General features: G+C 39.7%; 1 protein-coding gene across 2 annotated transcripts in view; it reads right to left on the bottom strand.

The window, feature by feature from the left end:
* Positions 1-13,057, bottom strand: part of ERICH1 (glutamate rich 1) — a 75,743-nt gene that overhangs the window by 56,134 nt on the left and 6,552 nt on the right. The window contains exon 2 of one of the 2 annotated variants that reach the window (XM_062626274.1): positions 1,461-1,638. In XM_062626274.1, the coding sequence (XP_062482258.1) occupies positions 1,461-1,638 (178 nt within the window). The remainder of the gene's footprint in view (positions 1-1,460; positions 1,639-13,057) is intronic. The other variant, XM_062626273.1, reaches the window with a different exon arrangement.

The following is a 13,057-nucleotide window of genomic DNA, read 5'->3' as shown; positions in this document are numbered from 1 at the left end:
TTAAACCCTAGCCAGACAGCTTGTTCACTCACTTCCAGTGAGTGGTGCCAGGCTGACAGCAATCGAGGGCCCCCCCCCCACCGGGGCTCTCCCCTTCCCTGCTCCCAGAGGAACGGGGAGGAGGATCAAAAGAGTGCAACTCCCACAGGTTGAGACAAGAACAGTCCAGCAACCAATGTACAACACAAATCACTACCGCTACCACCACCAACAACAATGATAAGAGAAAATAACAAGGGAAGAGAATACAATATCACCGGCCAAGAAACGAGTCCCACCTGGAAGCCCGTGTCCTTCCAGGTAACTCCCAGTTAACCCCCACCCCGGGCATGACTTGCTGTGGTATGGAATACCTCTTTGGCTACCCTGGGTCAGGCGCCCCGTCTCTGCTTCCTCCCGGCTTCCCCTCCTCCCTGGCAGAGCATGAGCCTCACAAAGTCCTTGGTCAGGGTAAACATCACTTAGCAGCAACTGAAAACATCGGTACCACCAGCACTGTTCCCAGGCTGGAAGTCAAAGCACAGCAGCGCACCAGCTACCGCGAAGGAGAAAAACGACTGCTACTGCTGAACCCAGGACAAGGGTTCTAATCCCACCACTCATTTTGCTCACTTCTTTCAGGACTTTAGTCTCCTGTCCTGGGCCACATTTGCAATCCTTGTTTGTTTGTGAGGTTTAGCTGAGCACCTCCTGTAAAGAAAGCTTTTTGTACTCTCAGGAAAAACACCTTTTTATTTCAAGCCAGTTTAACAACCTCTTTCAGTATTGGCAAAATTTGGGTTTAGATGAACTGCAACACAAAGCAACTCACACTTCTATATATACTTGGTGCACAGAGCCTTTCACCCACAAGTAATAACACAGCTACCTCATTTTGCAACTCCTCCATCTTTTGGCATAGCATCCACATTTTACAACCCATCTGAAAAAGGACTTTTACTTATCTGTCAAAATACTCATGTACCACTTTGATTGCATAAACAGACATAAAATAACGCTCTTCAGCAGGGTACATACCCTAACAGAACATAGTGCCTGAACTGACGTTTGACTTCTCTTGGGTTTATGCTCCCCATGGGCCTTCTGTTGCCACATGAGGGCACGACAAAGCACTGTATCACGTATTCCCACTAATGTTTAGGAGTATCTCTAATAGCAGAGTTCTACTAGTATGAGTAATTTTCTCACTATTCCACAGACATTTCACCAGAGACAGTTACAGGTTATACTGAAGTTTTATATTAGCTGCTGCTGAACGCTGCATTCATGCACATACACTGTTTCTTGCCTTTCACAGGACTTAAGCACTGACCTCAAGTATTTTAGGTATTAAGTACCACTAGAGCTTGTATTCAAGTTTTTCTGTTGGTATCAATAGATTAAAAAAGTAGATACTACACTGTTCTCATGACAAGTAATTATATTTAAAAGTGTATTATCAGAAAAAAGACTATGTAGTCTCACCTTGAACTGATTTGCAGGATGTATCAGTTGATGTGCTAGCATCTGCTGAAGTCTGAACATTGGATTCTGAGTCCAGATTTCCAAGAACAACCTCCTCTTTTCCACTCAAAGTATGCACAAAAGAAGATGATGAAGTTTCAGCATAGAGTCTTTTCAGTACTTTTCCTATGAACACTGTGGGGTAAGAAAAAAATATTTTAAACAGAAAGAAATGCAGTGTTTTAAAAATAACTGGAGACTTTAAAAAAAAACCCAAGTAATTGATACAAGATAGTTTCCCTCCTATTTCATGCAAGTCTGTCTTCAGTAGTCCATACCTCTCACAGGCAAAACTGAAAATAGTACATTAAGAGTCCTAAACTTCAGTCAGAAAAGCAGCTTCAAAACCCCAGAGTTCACTAGCAAGGTTACATTTAAAGTCTTCTATTTGAATACGTTTTGGCAATAAATTTATGCAGTACATTTACAGACTAAACATACATATTAATTTCTTAAATTTCTTTTAAAACCTTCCTACACAAGTGTTATAAGGCTGCTCAAAATGCAGGTCTCTTCTGGCACAGAGGCACTGCAACTGAATCACTCGTTAAAATCAGTAAACTACAACTATTCAATCACATGGAAAAACTAGAAGTAGACAGGAGCAGAAACACATGGTAACCCAATTATTTCTACAGAATTAGCAGTATTCTTATACGCCTCTTCCTCTTATGGGCCCCTTTCTGACGACACTGGCAATCTGCTACTAGTTACTCAATGCAAACATCACTTGATTAAAGAAAACTAATACACGCAAATAATATGAAGACGATAGTTTTGTTGATGAGTATATGTATGCATGCACATCTCAAACACTTGAAGTTACATATAAGAAAATATCAAGTAATACTAAGAAAGTTTTTATCTATTGCAAACATCCCCAGTTTCATGAATTCTAATCAGTCAAGCAGATATTGTGGGACGGGAGGAGGAGGGTTAGAAAAAAGAAAAAAAAAAGAAAAAAAAAAGAAGAGAGAATTGAAGAAAAACATGCTCTCTAGACTCCAATTTTAATATACAGTGTATGGAGACTATACAAGCAAGTCCGTGCAGATTCTTAACAAAGCAATTTTGCCAAGAGAAAAGGACTTACAATGTTATAAAAATGGCTCCTACTGCAGCCTAACAGAAGAACATACTATCATCAGGTAACTGTCTTCAATAAATTGCTTTCCTTTACTACTGAATAAAATCACCTTCATCCTTGAGCCACCAGTCCTGATGGACAAACTTTGTCTCCGCGTGTATCTTGGTGATATGCTTCAATAGTCATATAAATGACTATTTATGGGGGAGAATGTCTTGTTAGACATTTTTTTTAACTCTTACAAGCATACATGAACAATTTTTGCTTGTGTTCAATCTCTTGAATAATCATAATATCATAAAAAAATCAATCTCTTGAATAATCATAATATCATAAAAATCTTGAATAATCATAATATCATAAAAATCATGAACACTTTTTGCTTGTGTCCAATCTCTTGAATAATCATAATATCATAAAAATCAGTGACCTTATGAAAGGCCTATGGTAAGGTGTAAGCCTGAAGAGATACTTGTGCAGAAAGCTTGTGAAGCCTAAATGTTAGTTTTTCTACACATCATTCAGTGACATGAAAATACCTGTGACAAGCTGCAATGATGCCCTCCATCAAGTAAGCAAGCAAGCACAATCAATTTTGAGTTATGGGTTAAGACTGCTGTTCAAAGACAGACAGACACTGACACATTACTATATTCTTTTCATAAGATTCCCTTGCCAGGATATTCTACAGCTAGAAAAACAAAATCCACAATTGCTCTCCTCAGAGGACAACTAGAGAAAGTAGGTAGAAACAAGCAATATAATAAGACGAAGTTAACTGCCCTTTGCAGATCTCGAACTCTAAAGCAACTTATCCTAGAAGTTTATCCTGGATCCTTTCCCTGAGTACTGCTACTAATATTGCAGCATTTTAATGAACTCCAGTAGAGCCGTTACTAAATGTCATGGTTTGATGCTGGTAGGCAGCTAAGCCCCACACAGACACTTGCTCACTCTCCCCCATCCCACTGGAGGAGACAACTTGTGGGTTGAGATAAAGACAGTTTAATAGGTCAAGGAAAAGCCATGCACACAAGCAACACAAAACAAATTTATTTACCACTTCCCATCATCAGGCAGGTGTTCAGCCATCTCCAGGAAAACAGGGCTCCATCACATGTAAGGGTTACTTGGGAAGACAAATGGCATCATTCTGAATGAGCCACCCTTCCTCCTTCGTCTCCCCTTATTATATGCTGAGCATGATGCCATATGGCATTGGATATCCCTTGGGTCAGCTGGGGTCAGCTGTCCTGGCTGTGTCCCCTCCCAGCTCCTTGAGCAGCCCCAGCCTACTTGCTGGTGGGGTAGGGTGAGGTGCAGAAAAGGTGGCGACTGTGCAAGCTCTGCTCAGCAATAAACAAGACATGGTGTATTATTAACACTGTTTTCATGACAAATTCAGAAAACATAGCACCATCGTAACTGTTATGAAGAAAATTAACTCTAGCACAGCCAAAAGCAGTACATAAATTAACATTCAAGCACTTCTATTGAGGAAGCTGTTCTTCCAAGCAAACGATTGAGATACTGATGAATCTATATATGGAAACACATTTTCTCCAAATCTGCTGAGAGAGCCAGCCATCTCATAGCTACAGTGGAGTTTATGCTCCCCATCTGGAAATATGATTTCTCTAGTTATCTGTTCAGCTATCCCCACCAAAAAATGAAAATAAAAATCACTTTTTCTTTCCTTTTTAAAATATAGGGATTATACTCACATTATACACACATTAGCATTGCTTCAGAAAGCAATACAAAACCAGTTTGAAACATTCATTCCTTCTCATTCACATGGGGCTCTCCCATCTCTAATACTTATTGCTTCAGAAAGCAAGCTGAAATAAAGCCTGCCTTTGGAGGCTGTGAATACTGAGGAAATTACTCTTTCACAAAAACCTCTCTTGCTTAGAAAGAAGTATTTAGATCAGCTGCAGTGATCTTCAGCAAAGATGTGGTTTAGCTGCCAGTCCAAAGCAGCATCCAGTCATACAGGCTGGAGCTCTCAGCAGACACAGGAAGAAGCAGCTGGGTGCAGTGGGAGAGTTCTTTACTGATGCAAAGCTTTCACACCTGTGTCAGCGCATATCAGCACTGCAAGGTTGGCTCTTAAGACAACTAGCAATTCCCAACCACCACAGCAGAATGGAAATGATCAGCAGTGACAGGTAGGCATCACAAGGTCCCTGCTTAGAACCTGATGTATTTCAAGCTTCTGAAGACAGCAGGAAGCCATGCATCCCAGTACACCTTCCTTGGGAGAATGAAGGAAATGTTGCCACTAGAAAGCAGCTGACAAAACCTGACTGATTCAGTCTGAAGTATTTGGAACCCCAAGTATATATATTCTAGCCTGAAGAAGAAGAAAAAAAAGTATCTTCCTGCAGCCCAAAACTTTTTGAACAAGTTTGTCCTGCGTATCAATGAACAAGAAAATTAGGCTCTGAGGAATATCTCTCCTGCCATACTCAGCAACTTCACATGCTCCAAAGAAGCACTCTGCAGTTAAGAGACTTGGAGCTGAGCTACCAAAACATTTTTCAGATGACAGAGGATGCTCTTTCCTCAGGGTCTTATTGCTGCAATTACTTAAAAAAAAATAAAATTCTGTGATGTCCATGAGCATTGGCTTAACCACAGGAGGTTGGTCTTGCCTGATGCTACAGAGCAGTTGTTCTGCCCTAATGAAAATGATGCTTAACCTGATGTCTTTGGCACTATGTGGGATTAGAAATTAATCCATCTGGTAAAAACTGCTCAAAGCCTTAAAAATAACTACCTCTTGACAGGAGATTAGCAGCGTAGCAAATTCAAGGAAAAAGATCCACCGTCAGAGACATATCTAAGCTATAGGATTTCCAAAGTGGAACAAGACTTGCTCTCACCATTCCTGGGGCACAGCCAAGTACATATGGTTATTTGCTGCTGTTATTTTCCAGTCAACATAACCAATGGAGGATCTGTGCAGATTCATGTGGGCTTTCAAGAGACCAATCCGGGAACACTTTTCCAAGCAGACTGATGTTTCAAAACAATCATACACAATTGAGACATGTTTTTAAAAAGACCTCAAGAAAAGATGAGGGAGACCGCAAAAGAATGAGGGATACACTATCTGGAGTCAGAAGCAATGAAAATTGCCACGTGTAGATACAGCATTAATGCAACAAGGTACGAGGCAGCAAATTTAATATATTCTACTGGATATGTTTTTGAGGACATTCTTGAAAATTGTATTCACATATTACAAGACCTGGTGTTCCAGTCCGGAAGAAAAAGAATACTTTGAGGTGAATTATCTCTGGAACATTGCCTTGAACCAAACAGGAAAGAAATGTGAACAGCAGTAAGAAGCAAATTACACGGGAAAAAAAGGAAGCCTTGTTGCACAGACTACTGCAGATACATATCTCAGAACAAAGTAGCCTCTGGAACTAACAGATGGAAACCTGGAGTGAGAGAGGAAAGCAGATAAACTAAGCTGTTTAGGGGCCAGGGATGGCAGTGATGTGGATACAGCTGAAAGCAACACAGAATGTTTATTAGCATTAGTTCTGCATTGCTTTCAACTCTTCTTACTTCCCTATAAAATCTTAGACAGCAGATGGTAATCCAGTAAGTTTTATAGGGAAAGAATTAATGATAGGAAGACTCCAGTTCACCCAAACTACTGTAAGTCTTTAAAAACTACCACAGCAGCTTATCGTGTCTCTATTTCTCTGAGGTTTAATTGATAGCTCATTACTTTCAGCCTACTGAAGACTAAAAGTGTTTTCCAAGTTCTTCTGCAATGTGAAGAAAAGTTTCCTCATAGCTATATGTTACTGAAGGAAGACATAGCTCTGAACATGTGACATGTGACAACTGGAGGAAGCTCTACGCCTCTATGTTAGATGAGATGGCCCATGGACCACCATGTTTTGGAGTTCTGCGTTATGATAGCAGACTTAGTTGCTATTTTAGTTCCAAATAGAGTGGATTCTTCATTGCTGATGACTCCAGAGTCCAACCACAAGTACAAATAAAACTGTAAAGAACTTTTTGCCACATTCAGTGTGCTTTTTCACGTCCAGGAATTTGACAGGCCTTCAATACAATGGTAGATTATTAGCATTGAAAACAAGACACTGAAGGTGAATGAAGGCAAGAGAAGCATTAGACTTTTTATAATCACCATCTAAAAATGACTTTGTGTTCTGAATCTACCTGGATTTGATAGATATCAGACTGTGTGTAAACATGTATGTGGTGGGGGGGGGGGGGCAAGAGTTGTGCATGCTATACCAGTTTTGTGGAATAGATGGAAAACAGTTCAAGATTATACAAAGGAAACTTCACAGTGTTAGAGCTAGGCATATGGTCAAAAGGACGTACTGCACAGTAATAATATTAATAGAAATACCTGGCCCAAATCCTGAAGGTTTAAAGACAATCTTTGCTCCTTTGCTGTAGGGAAAAACCAGGCTCCAGCAACACTGTTTCCATTAATAAGATTATGAAGATTAAAGAGAGAAATATAAGCTTATGGACCAGTGGTTTTTTTTTTAGCCTTTTGGATTTGGAGGGGCTCCATACTTAGGGGGACAAGCAAACATTCCTAAATGGAGATTACTAAAATGGAGGTGACTACAGATGAAATCTTGTGTTTCAGCAGTCATGAGAGAGACTGAGCCACTAGTGTGATGGAGGTCACATACTATGACAATGTGATTCAAGACACTATTTGGGCAAGTATTTTTTTAAGCTGAGACAGGAAAATGAACAACATTCATACATGAGTCTCAAGAGATCTCACAAAACCCCCTGTACAGCCTTAAGCTGGCTGTGTACAAACCAGCTGAACTCAAACCTAAAGTAGACATGGAGAAAAGCTTTTACAATAGCCAACAAGGCATAGAACAGCAAGGAGAGCTTGCGCTGTTCAGTGCAAGCAAACAAATGCCAAAAGAATTTTAAAGGGTAAGATTATATTAGACCATGACACAAAAATATTAGAAACTAATGGTGAATGAGAATTTCCAGTCTCAACACACTGATGAGCATCTAGAAGTATTGTAACATTCTACTAAACGAACAGGGAAAAGCAAAACACTGTAGAGAAGTCTCTTATATTGAGCTCTAACTCCTACAAACACTGCAGGGCTGACTGCAAAAAGAAAGGACTAAAACCAACTACACTGAAGACTGCTTTTAATACTATATTCTTCGTAGATCACTCCAGGGTTCCTTACATTTGGTTACTGACATGTATACAAACTAAGCCAGAGACCAGATGTATGTGATCATATTGGATCCTTTTATTTGTTTAAAAAAAAGTAGACAAAAAGTTATCTTAGTTATGACAAAGGTCACCAGGGAAAGTTTTCCTAACATAATGGTGGATCTGTTACAAAAAGCAGATTTTGTACATACATTATACATACATACATTATATGAATGATATATTTAGGCCACTGTATGACAATTTAGACCAAAAAGAACTTAAAGCTAGCAAAAAGGAGTAATCACATGTCAAACAATACCAGGTGAATTGACTTTCATTAGGTAACACTACGAGGGACAAGACAGACATTCATAAAGGAAAAAGCTGTAAGTTATACCCACTGCTTGGCTGTTGCTTTTTTAAAAGCTATAAAAACCACGTCATCTTAATGCATTAACCAAGACCTCAAACTTCACTTTCTGCTTCAGTAGTTCCTAAGGCACAGTCATGCGTAAGGACAATTCGCAAAAAATGCATAACATGACCCATTTAGAGCATTAGGAAAAGATTTTCAAAGTATCATAGCTGAATGGTTTGGGTTGGAAGGGACCTTAAAGATCATTTTGTTCCAACCCCCATGCTACGGGAACGGTTGTTATGGGACACCTTCCAAGAGACCAGGCTGCTCAAAGCCCCGTCCAACCTGGCCTTGAACACTGCCAGGGATGGGGCAGCCACAGCTTCTCTGGGCAACATGTGCCAGTGCCTCACCAGCCTCATAGGAAAGAGCTTCATCCTAATATCTAATCTAAATCTACCCTCTTTCAGTTTAAAGCCATTCCCCCTTGTCCTACCCCTATATGCCCTTGTAAAAAGTCCATCTCCAGCTTTCTTGTAATCCCCCTTTAGGTACTGGAAGGCCACTCTGAAGTCTTCCTGAAGCCTTCTCATCTCCAGGCTTATCAATCCCAACTCTCTCAGCCTGTTTTCATAGGAGAGATGCTCCAACCCTCAGCTGTAGCTCAGCTTCCTCACATTAATCCCACTGACATCAAATTTCCCACTTAATAAAAGGAAGCGTAATTTGGCTTAGTGGCAAATAACACACTTTTAACAGCCAACAGTGGATGATTTTAATTTGTAGAGCCCTTGTGCATTCATTCAAATATAATTATATTTAAACACATGAACTTTTCTCACAGCACTATCAAGAGCCTATGCCATTTTACAGTGAAGTAAGTGGGTACTTCCATAGTGTCAAAAAAAAAAAAATAAATCCACTGAGGTCTTGTGTCTCAGACATAGAGGGCTGTAAACACAAGACAAAGAGAGTAGCTGGTATATTTCTGTAGCTGGAACAGAATATATCAGTTGGAAGGGACCTACAATGATCATTTAGTCCAACTGCCTGAAGCAGGAAAAACTCAATCCTAACAGATTTACAAACATGAAATGCCTACATATTCTAGTCTTGTCTTTTTATTTAATTTCAGAAGTGAAACAATTTTACTTTCCAGCTGAAAGCATGCAACACTATGAAAATACCCAGCCTGTATGTAATTGAAAGCACTAAATGTTCCTACTGTGCAATGAGCTGAAGCTACACCAGAAGATGTATCTTTCCAGGAATTCCTCAGCGACAAAAAAGAACCAGTATTTTCAGAAATGAGGACAAGTTACAATAGGTACAAAGTAGTTCCATAGGTAATTCTTGACAACTCATGTGTGGAAACAGTAAAGTGCAAATACATCAGAAAAACTGAAAAAGCACCAGGTCTCTACTGTCTGACATAATATAAACAAAGCAAAGTATAACTCCAAGAAATAGAGTGTAGAACACATGCTGGCTTGTGATACAAATTGTGAATATCCAGAATATTTCTACTACAATTTTTTGAGAAGATTAAAAAGCCTCTTTCAAACAAATGCACTGTTTGGCAGCTCTGTATTAAATTGACACCGCTGACTTTCTTATGTACATAAGCAGACTACCCACAAACACACATTGGAATAGCAAGGCAGATTTATAAAGGGTCTCCTGGGGTTGACAGCATGATTAAAACTCAGTTAATACCACAGACTATAAGAAAAGCATGTTGAATAACTAAACAAAGTTCTGAACAACATCAGAAGTGTTCCTGTCCAGCTGAGTGTAGGAGGCAACAGTTTCCTCAAAAGCACTTATGTGGAGAACACTTGCCACGTACTTCTGGCTACTTGCCATGCATACTGTAAGCACCCCCACCACATTTCTCAATTGGTTGCCTTCTGCCTACTCAGATCCAACTTGGGCAGCAGCAAGAATAAAAATCAGTGGCATCAAGAGCACTGAACACATTAGAACTCTGTGAAGCTTGTGCATTGCCCTACTTGGTCTATCTCTCCTACAAACATAAGTTTTCTAAAAAGGGAAGAGTCAGGAATTTCTTCTGAAACCATTCCATGTACAAGATGTGTTAATACACTATTTCTGCTAAGCAGAAGAAAAGAGCACAGCAGAACAGAAGAGGATGGAAAGAGCAGACAGAATGATAATCCACATGAAGAACATATGGACAAGGCTTCATTAAAATGTTCAGTTCATCTTTGCTAGTGCAGAATTACTCTCTGATATTCAAAAGGATTTAAATCCTTGAAGTTTCTTTTCTTATGAAAGTATTACATCTCCTACAGAGGCCATGAAAGGTGGTCATAAAAATCACAGAATGGTTAAGCTTGGAAGGGACCTCTGGACATCATTTAGTCCATTAGCGCAGAGTAAGCTCAACTACAGCAGGGCCTTCCCTAGTTGGACATTACAGTTTCATTGCCTGGATAATCTCCTCTTCCCTAATCACAGATGGACAGTCAGCTCTTGACCAGAGATGCTCAAGGGGACCACCTGAAAAACTGGCTCTTGAAAGAGAGAGACCTGGATTTCATTAGGACCCAAAGCAACAGGGTGTAAAAGCATTTTAAGAGACTGCTACATACAGAGAATGTTAGCCAGACTGCCATTTTTACCACCTAGCAGCTGGAAGACTGATGATAACTTCTGGCTAGGAGCTACTGTCCATTCCCTTAAGCCGCTCCCCACAAACATACTTGCCCTTTAACCATACAGGGAAGAATTTCTTGTTTTAGGTCTTCTGGATTCTTTCTGAAGGAGTTGCTCAGCTGGCCAAACTGATGGAACAAAGGTCTTCGCTCCGTATTTTTTTTTTTTGTCTAATACACCGTGATTCTATGTATAGCTCCGTAAGTCTCAAAAAGACAAAGGCACCTAGTTATATTGCAGAAGCTAGGGGCACAATTCAGGTAGCATTTATGATGCCTAATTGTAAGCACATGCAAAGCATTATACTCTGTTTTTACACATCAAACAGTTCTTCAGATACCTAGCGTATTCAAGGCACCAATTCTGCCAAGCAGTCACCTCGTGTCTGAGATGTACTCAATACAGATGATACTGCAATGCATATAAGCCCTCATTATAGTCAAAGGAAATCAATACATGGTATCTCTGAGGATAATTAGATTTATTAATCTTGACCCAAATTTCATAATACACATGCATTGCTCCCCAAAAAAACAAAACCTCCAATTATGAACCCCCACAGCCAAAACCCCACTAGCAAAACAAAAAAGATGTAGCTGAAAGCTCAAAGACCCCAGAACCATTGCTAAAAGTGGCAGAGACCAGAGGCCTGGATTAAGTCAAGAGTATGTGTATGTGCACATCACACACGTTCTAGCACTGAGGGCAGTGACTAGCTTTTTAAACGTTAACTTCATGAATCTTTGAGTAGAGATCACTTAGCTGCAGAGAAGATTCCCAGACTTGAAATATGGGTTCAACAGCTATCAACAGATTAACAAACAAAGTAAAATAGAGGAATTAACTAGAACAAAGCATTCCACAGCAGCTGAACAGGCTATCATTTTCCCATTCCTCCTTTCCAAAAATGTTCAAGCTGCACAAAGATATGAGAAAAAGAAACAGCATGCAGTGACATGCAATTACATCCTGTATAGCCTGAGAGTTCACATCCTAAGTGTGTATCTTATATTTAAGAAGGGATGCTTCAAGTCAGAAGAAAGAAAATGGAAACATAATTTTTCTGCTATGAATGAGGTCAGCTTTACCAAGACTGACATACTTCCATTCTGCCATAGATAGAGTATGAGCAAACCAAAGCAAAGCACTGTCACCGGAATAACAAAATTTGAGCTATCCAAAAGTGGGGAGAAACATGAAACATGCAGAATTCTAGCTGTGGTGAAAGTGCAGTTTCATATAAATAGGAATGGGAAGCCTCCAATTTTACAGTATTTTGCTTTGCGTTCAGTCTGCAAGCAACCCTTATCTTGCATTGAAGTGATGGTAACAGGCTCTTAGGAGGGCAGCTAAAAGACAAAACAGGATACAAGTAAGGACATAAAATTCAGGCTGAAGCTGGCTATCTATTGGAAGAGGTACTTGTAACCAAACACAGAAGCTAACATCTTACATGATCTTGTGTTTGGTCAAAGAAGATGACATTCTGCAAATTATCTACATCTTCAGTTTTCACACATCAGATTTAACTGCATGTATCTGTGTATTTATAGTCCTTGCTTCCAAAGAGCACTATTATTATCTTAAATTCTTTCTTGAGAAAGATACAAAGTAATTTTTCAGCTTCAGATTTCAGAGTGAAATTCACTTGCACATTAAGGTCAGAGAAAGCACTAGGCTATCTTGTCTGAATGACTGGAAGAAGTAATTTTACGCATATACCCAAACTGAGACCTAACAACTTGTGTCTTAATAGTTTAAATTTAATTCAAAAGACTGAAGAACCTTTAGGAAGTGGAGGAACTCAACAGCTCACATTATTCCCCCCCCCCCCCCCCCCCCCGTGCTTAATTACCTTTAGCATAACACACGCACATGCTGTGTTTATTACATTTGCAAAGCTTGAGGCTTTTTTGGCCTTGGTTGTTCTTCTGCCTCTCCCTACTATATTAAGGAATCTTGTATTACATAGTAATTTGTTTCCTGTAAATATCTCTCTACAGGTTAGAAACTCTGATTCTGATGAGTGCCTTGGTCTGGAAGGCACAGTCTCTCAGCCTCATATACCTTACTTTTAACTATCTGCCTTTGCAAAGAAAGCACTTTTTGAACAAAGCCTGTTTGCCCCATTTCCCCTGCAAGCTATTATCATCTGGGTCAGCAGATGTCAAGGAGGGTGGGCTGCCTGTTTTTCTTATTTCTGGAACTACAAAACTATGGAATT

The sequence above is a fragment of the Pezoporus occidentalis genome, unplaced genomic scaffold (genome assembly GCF_034315485.1).
Source record: "Pezoporus occidentalis ecotype Australia unplaced genomic scaffold, CSIRO_AGI_Poc_V1 ctg29, whole genome shotgun sequence".
Lineage (NCBI taxonomy): Eukaryota > Metazoa > Chordata > Aves > Psittaciformes > Psittacidae > Pezoporus > Pezoporus occidentalis.
The sequence above is the reverse complement of the archived record's forward strand: the minus strand, read 5'-3'. Positions and strand labels throughout refer to the sequence as shown.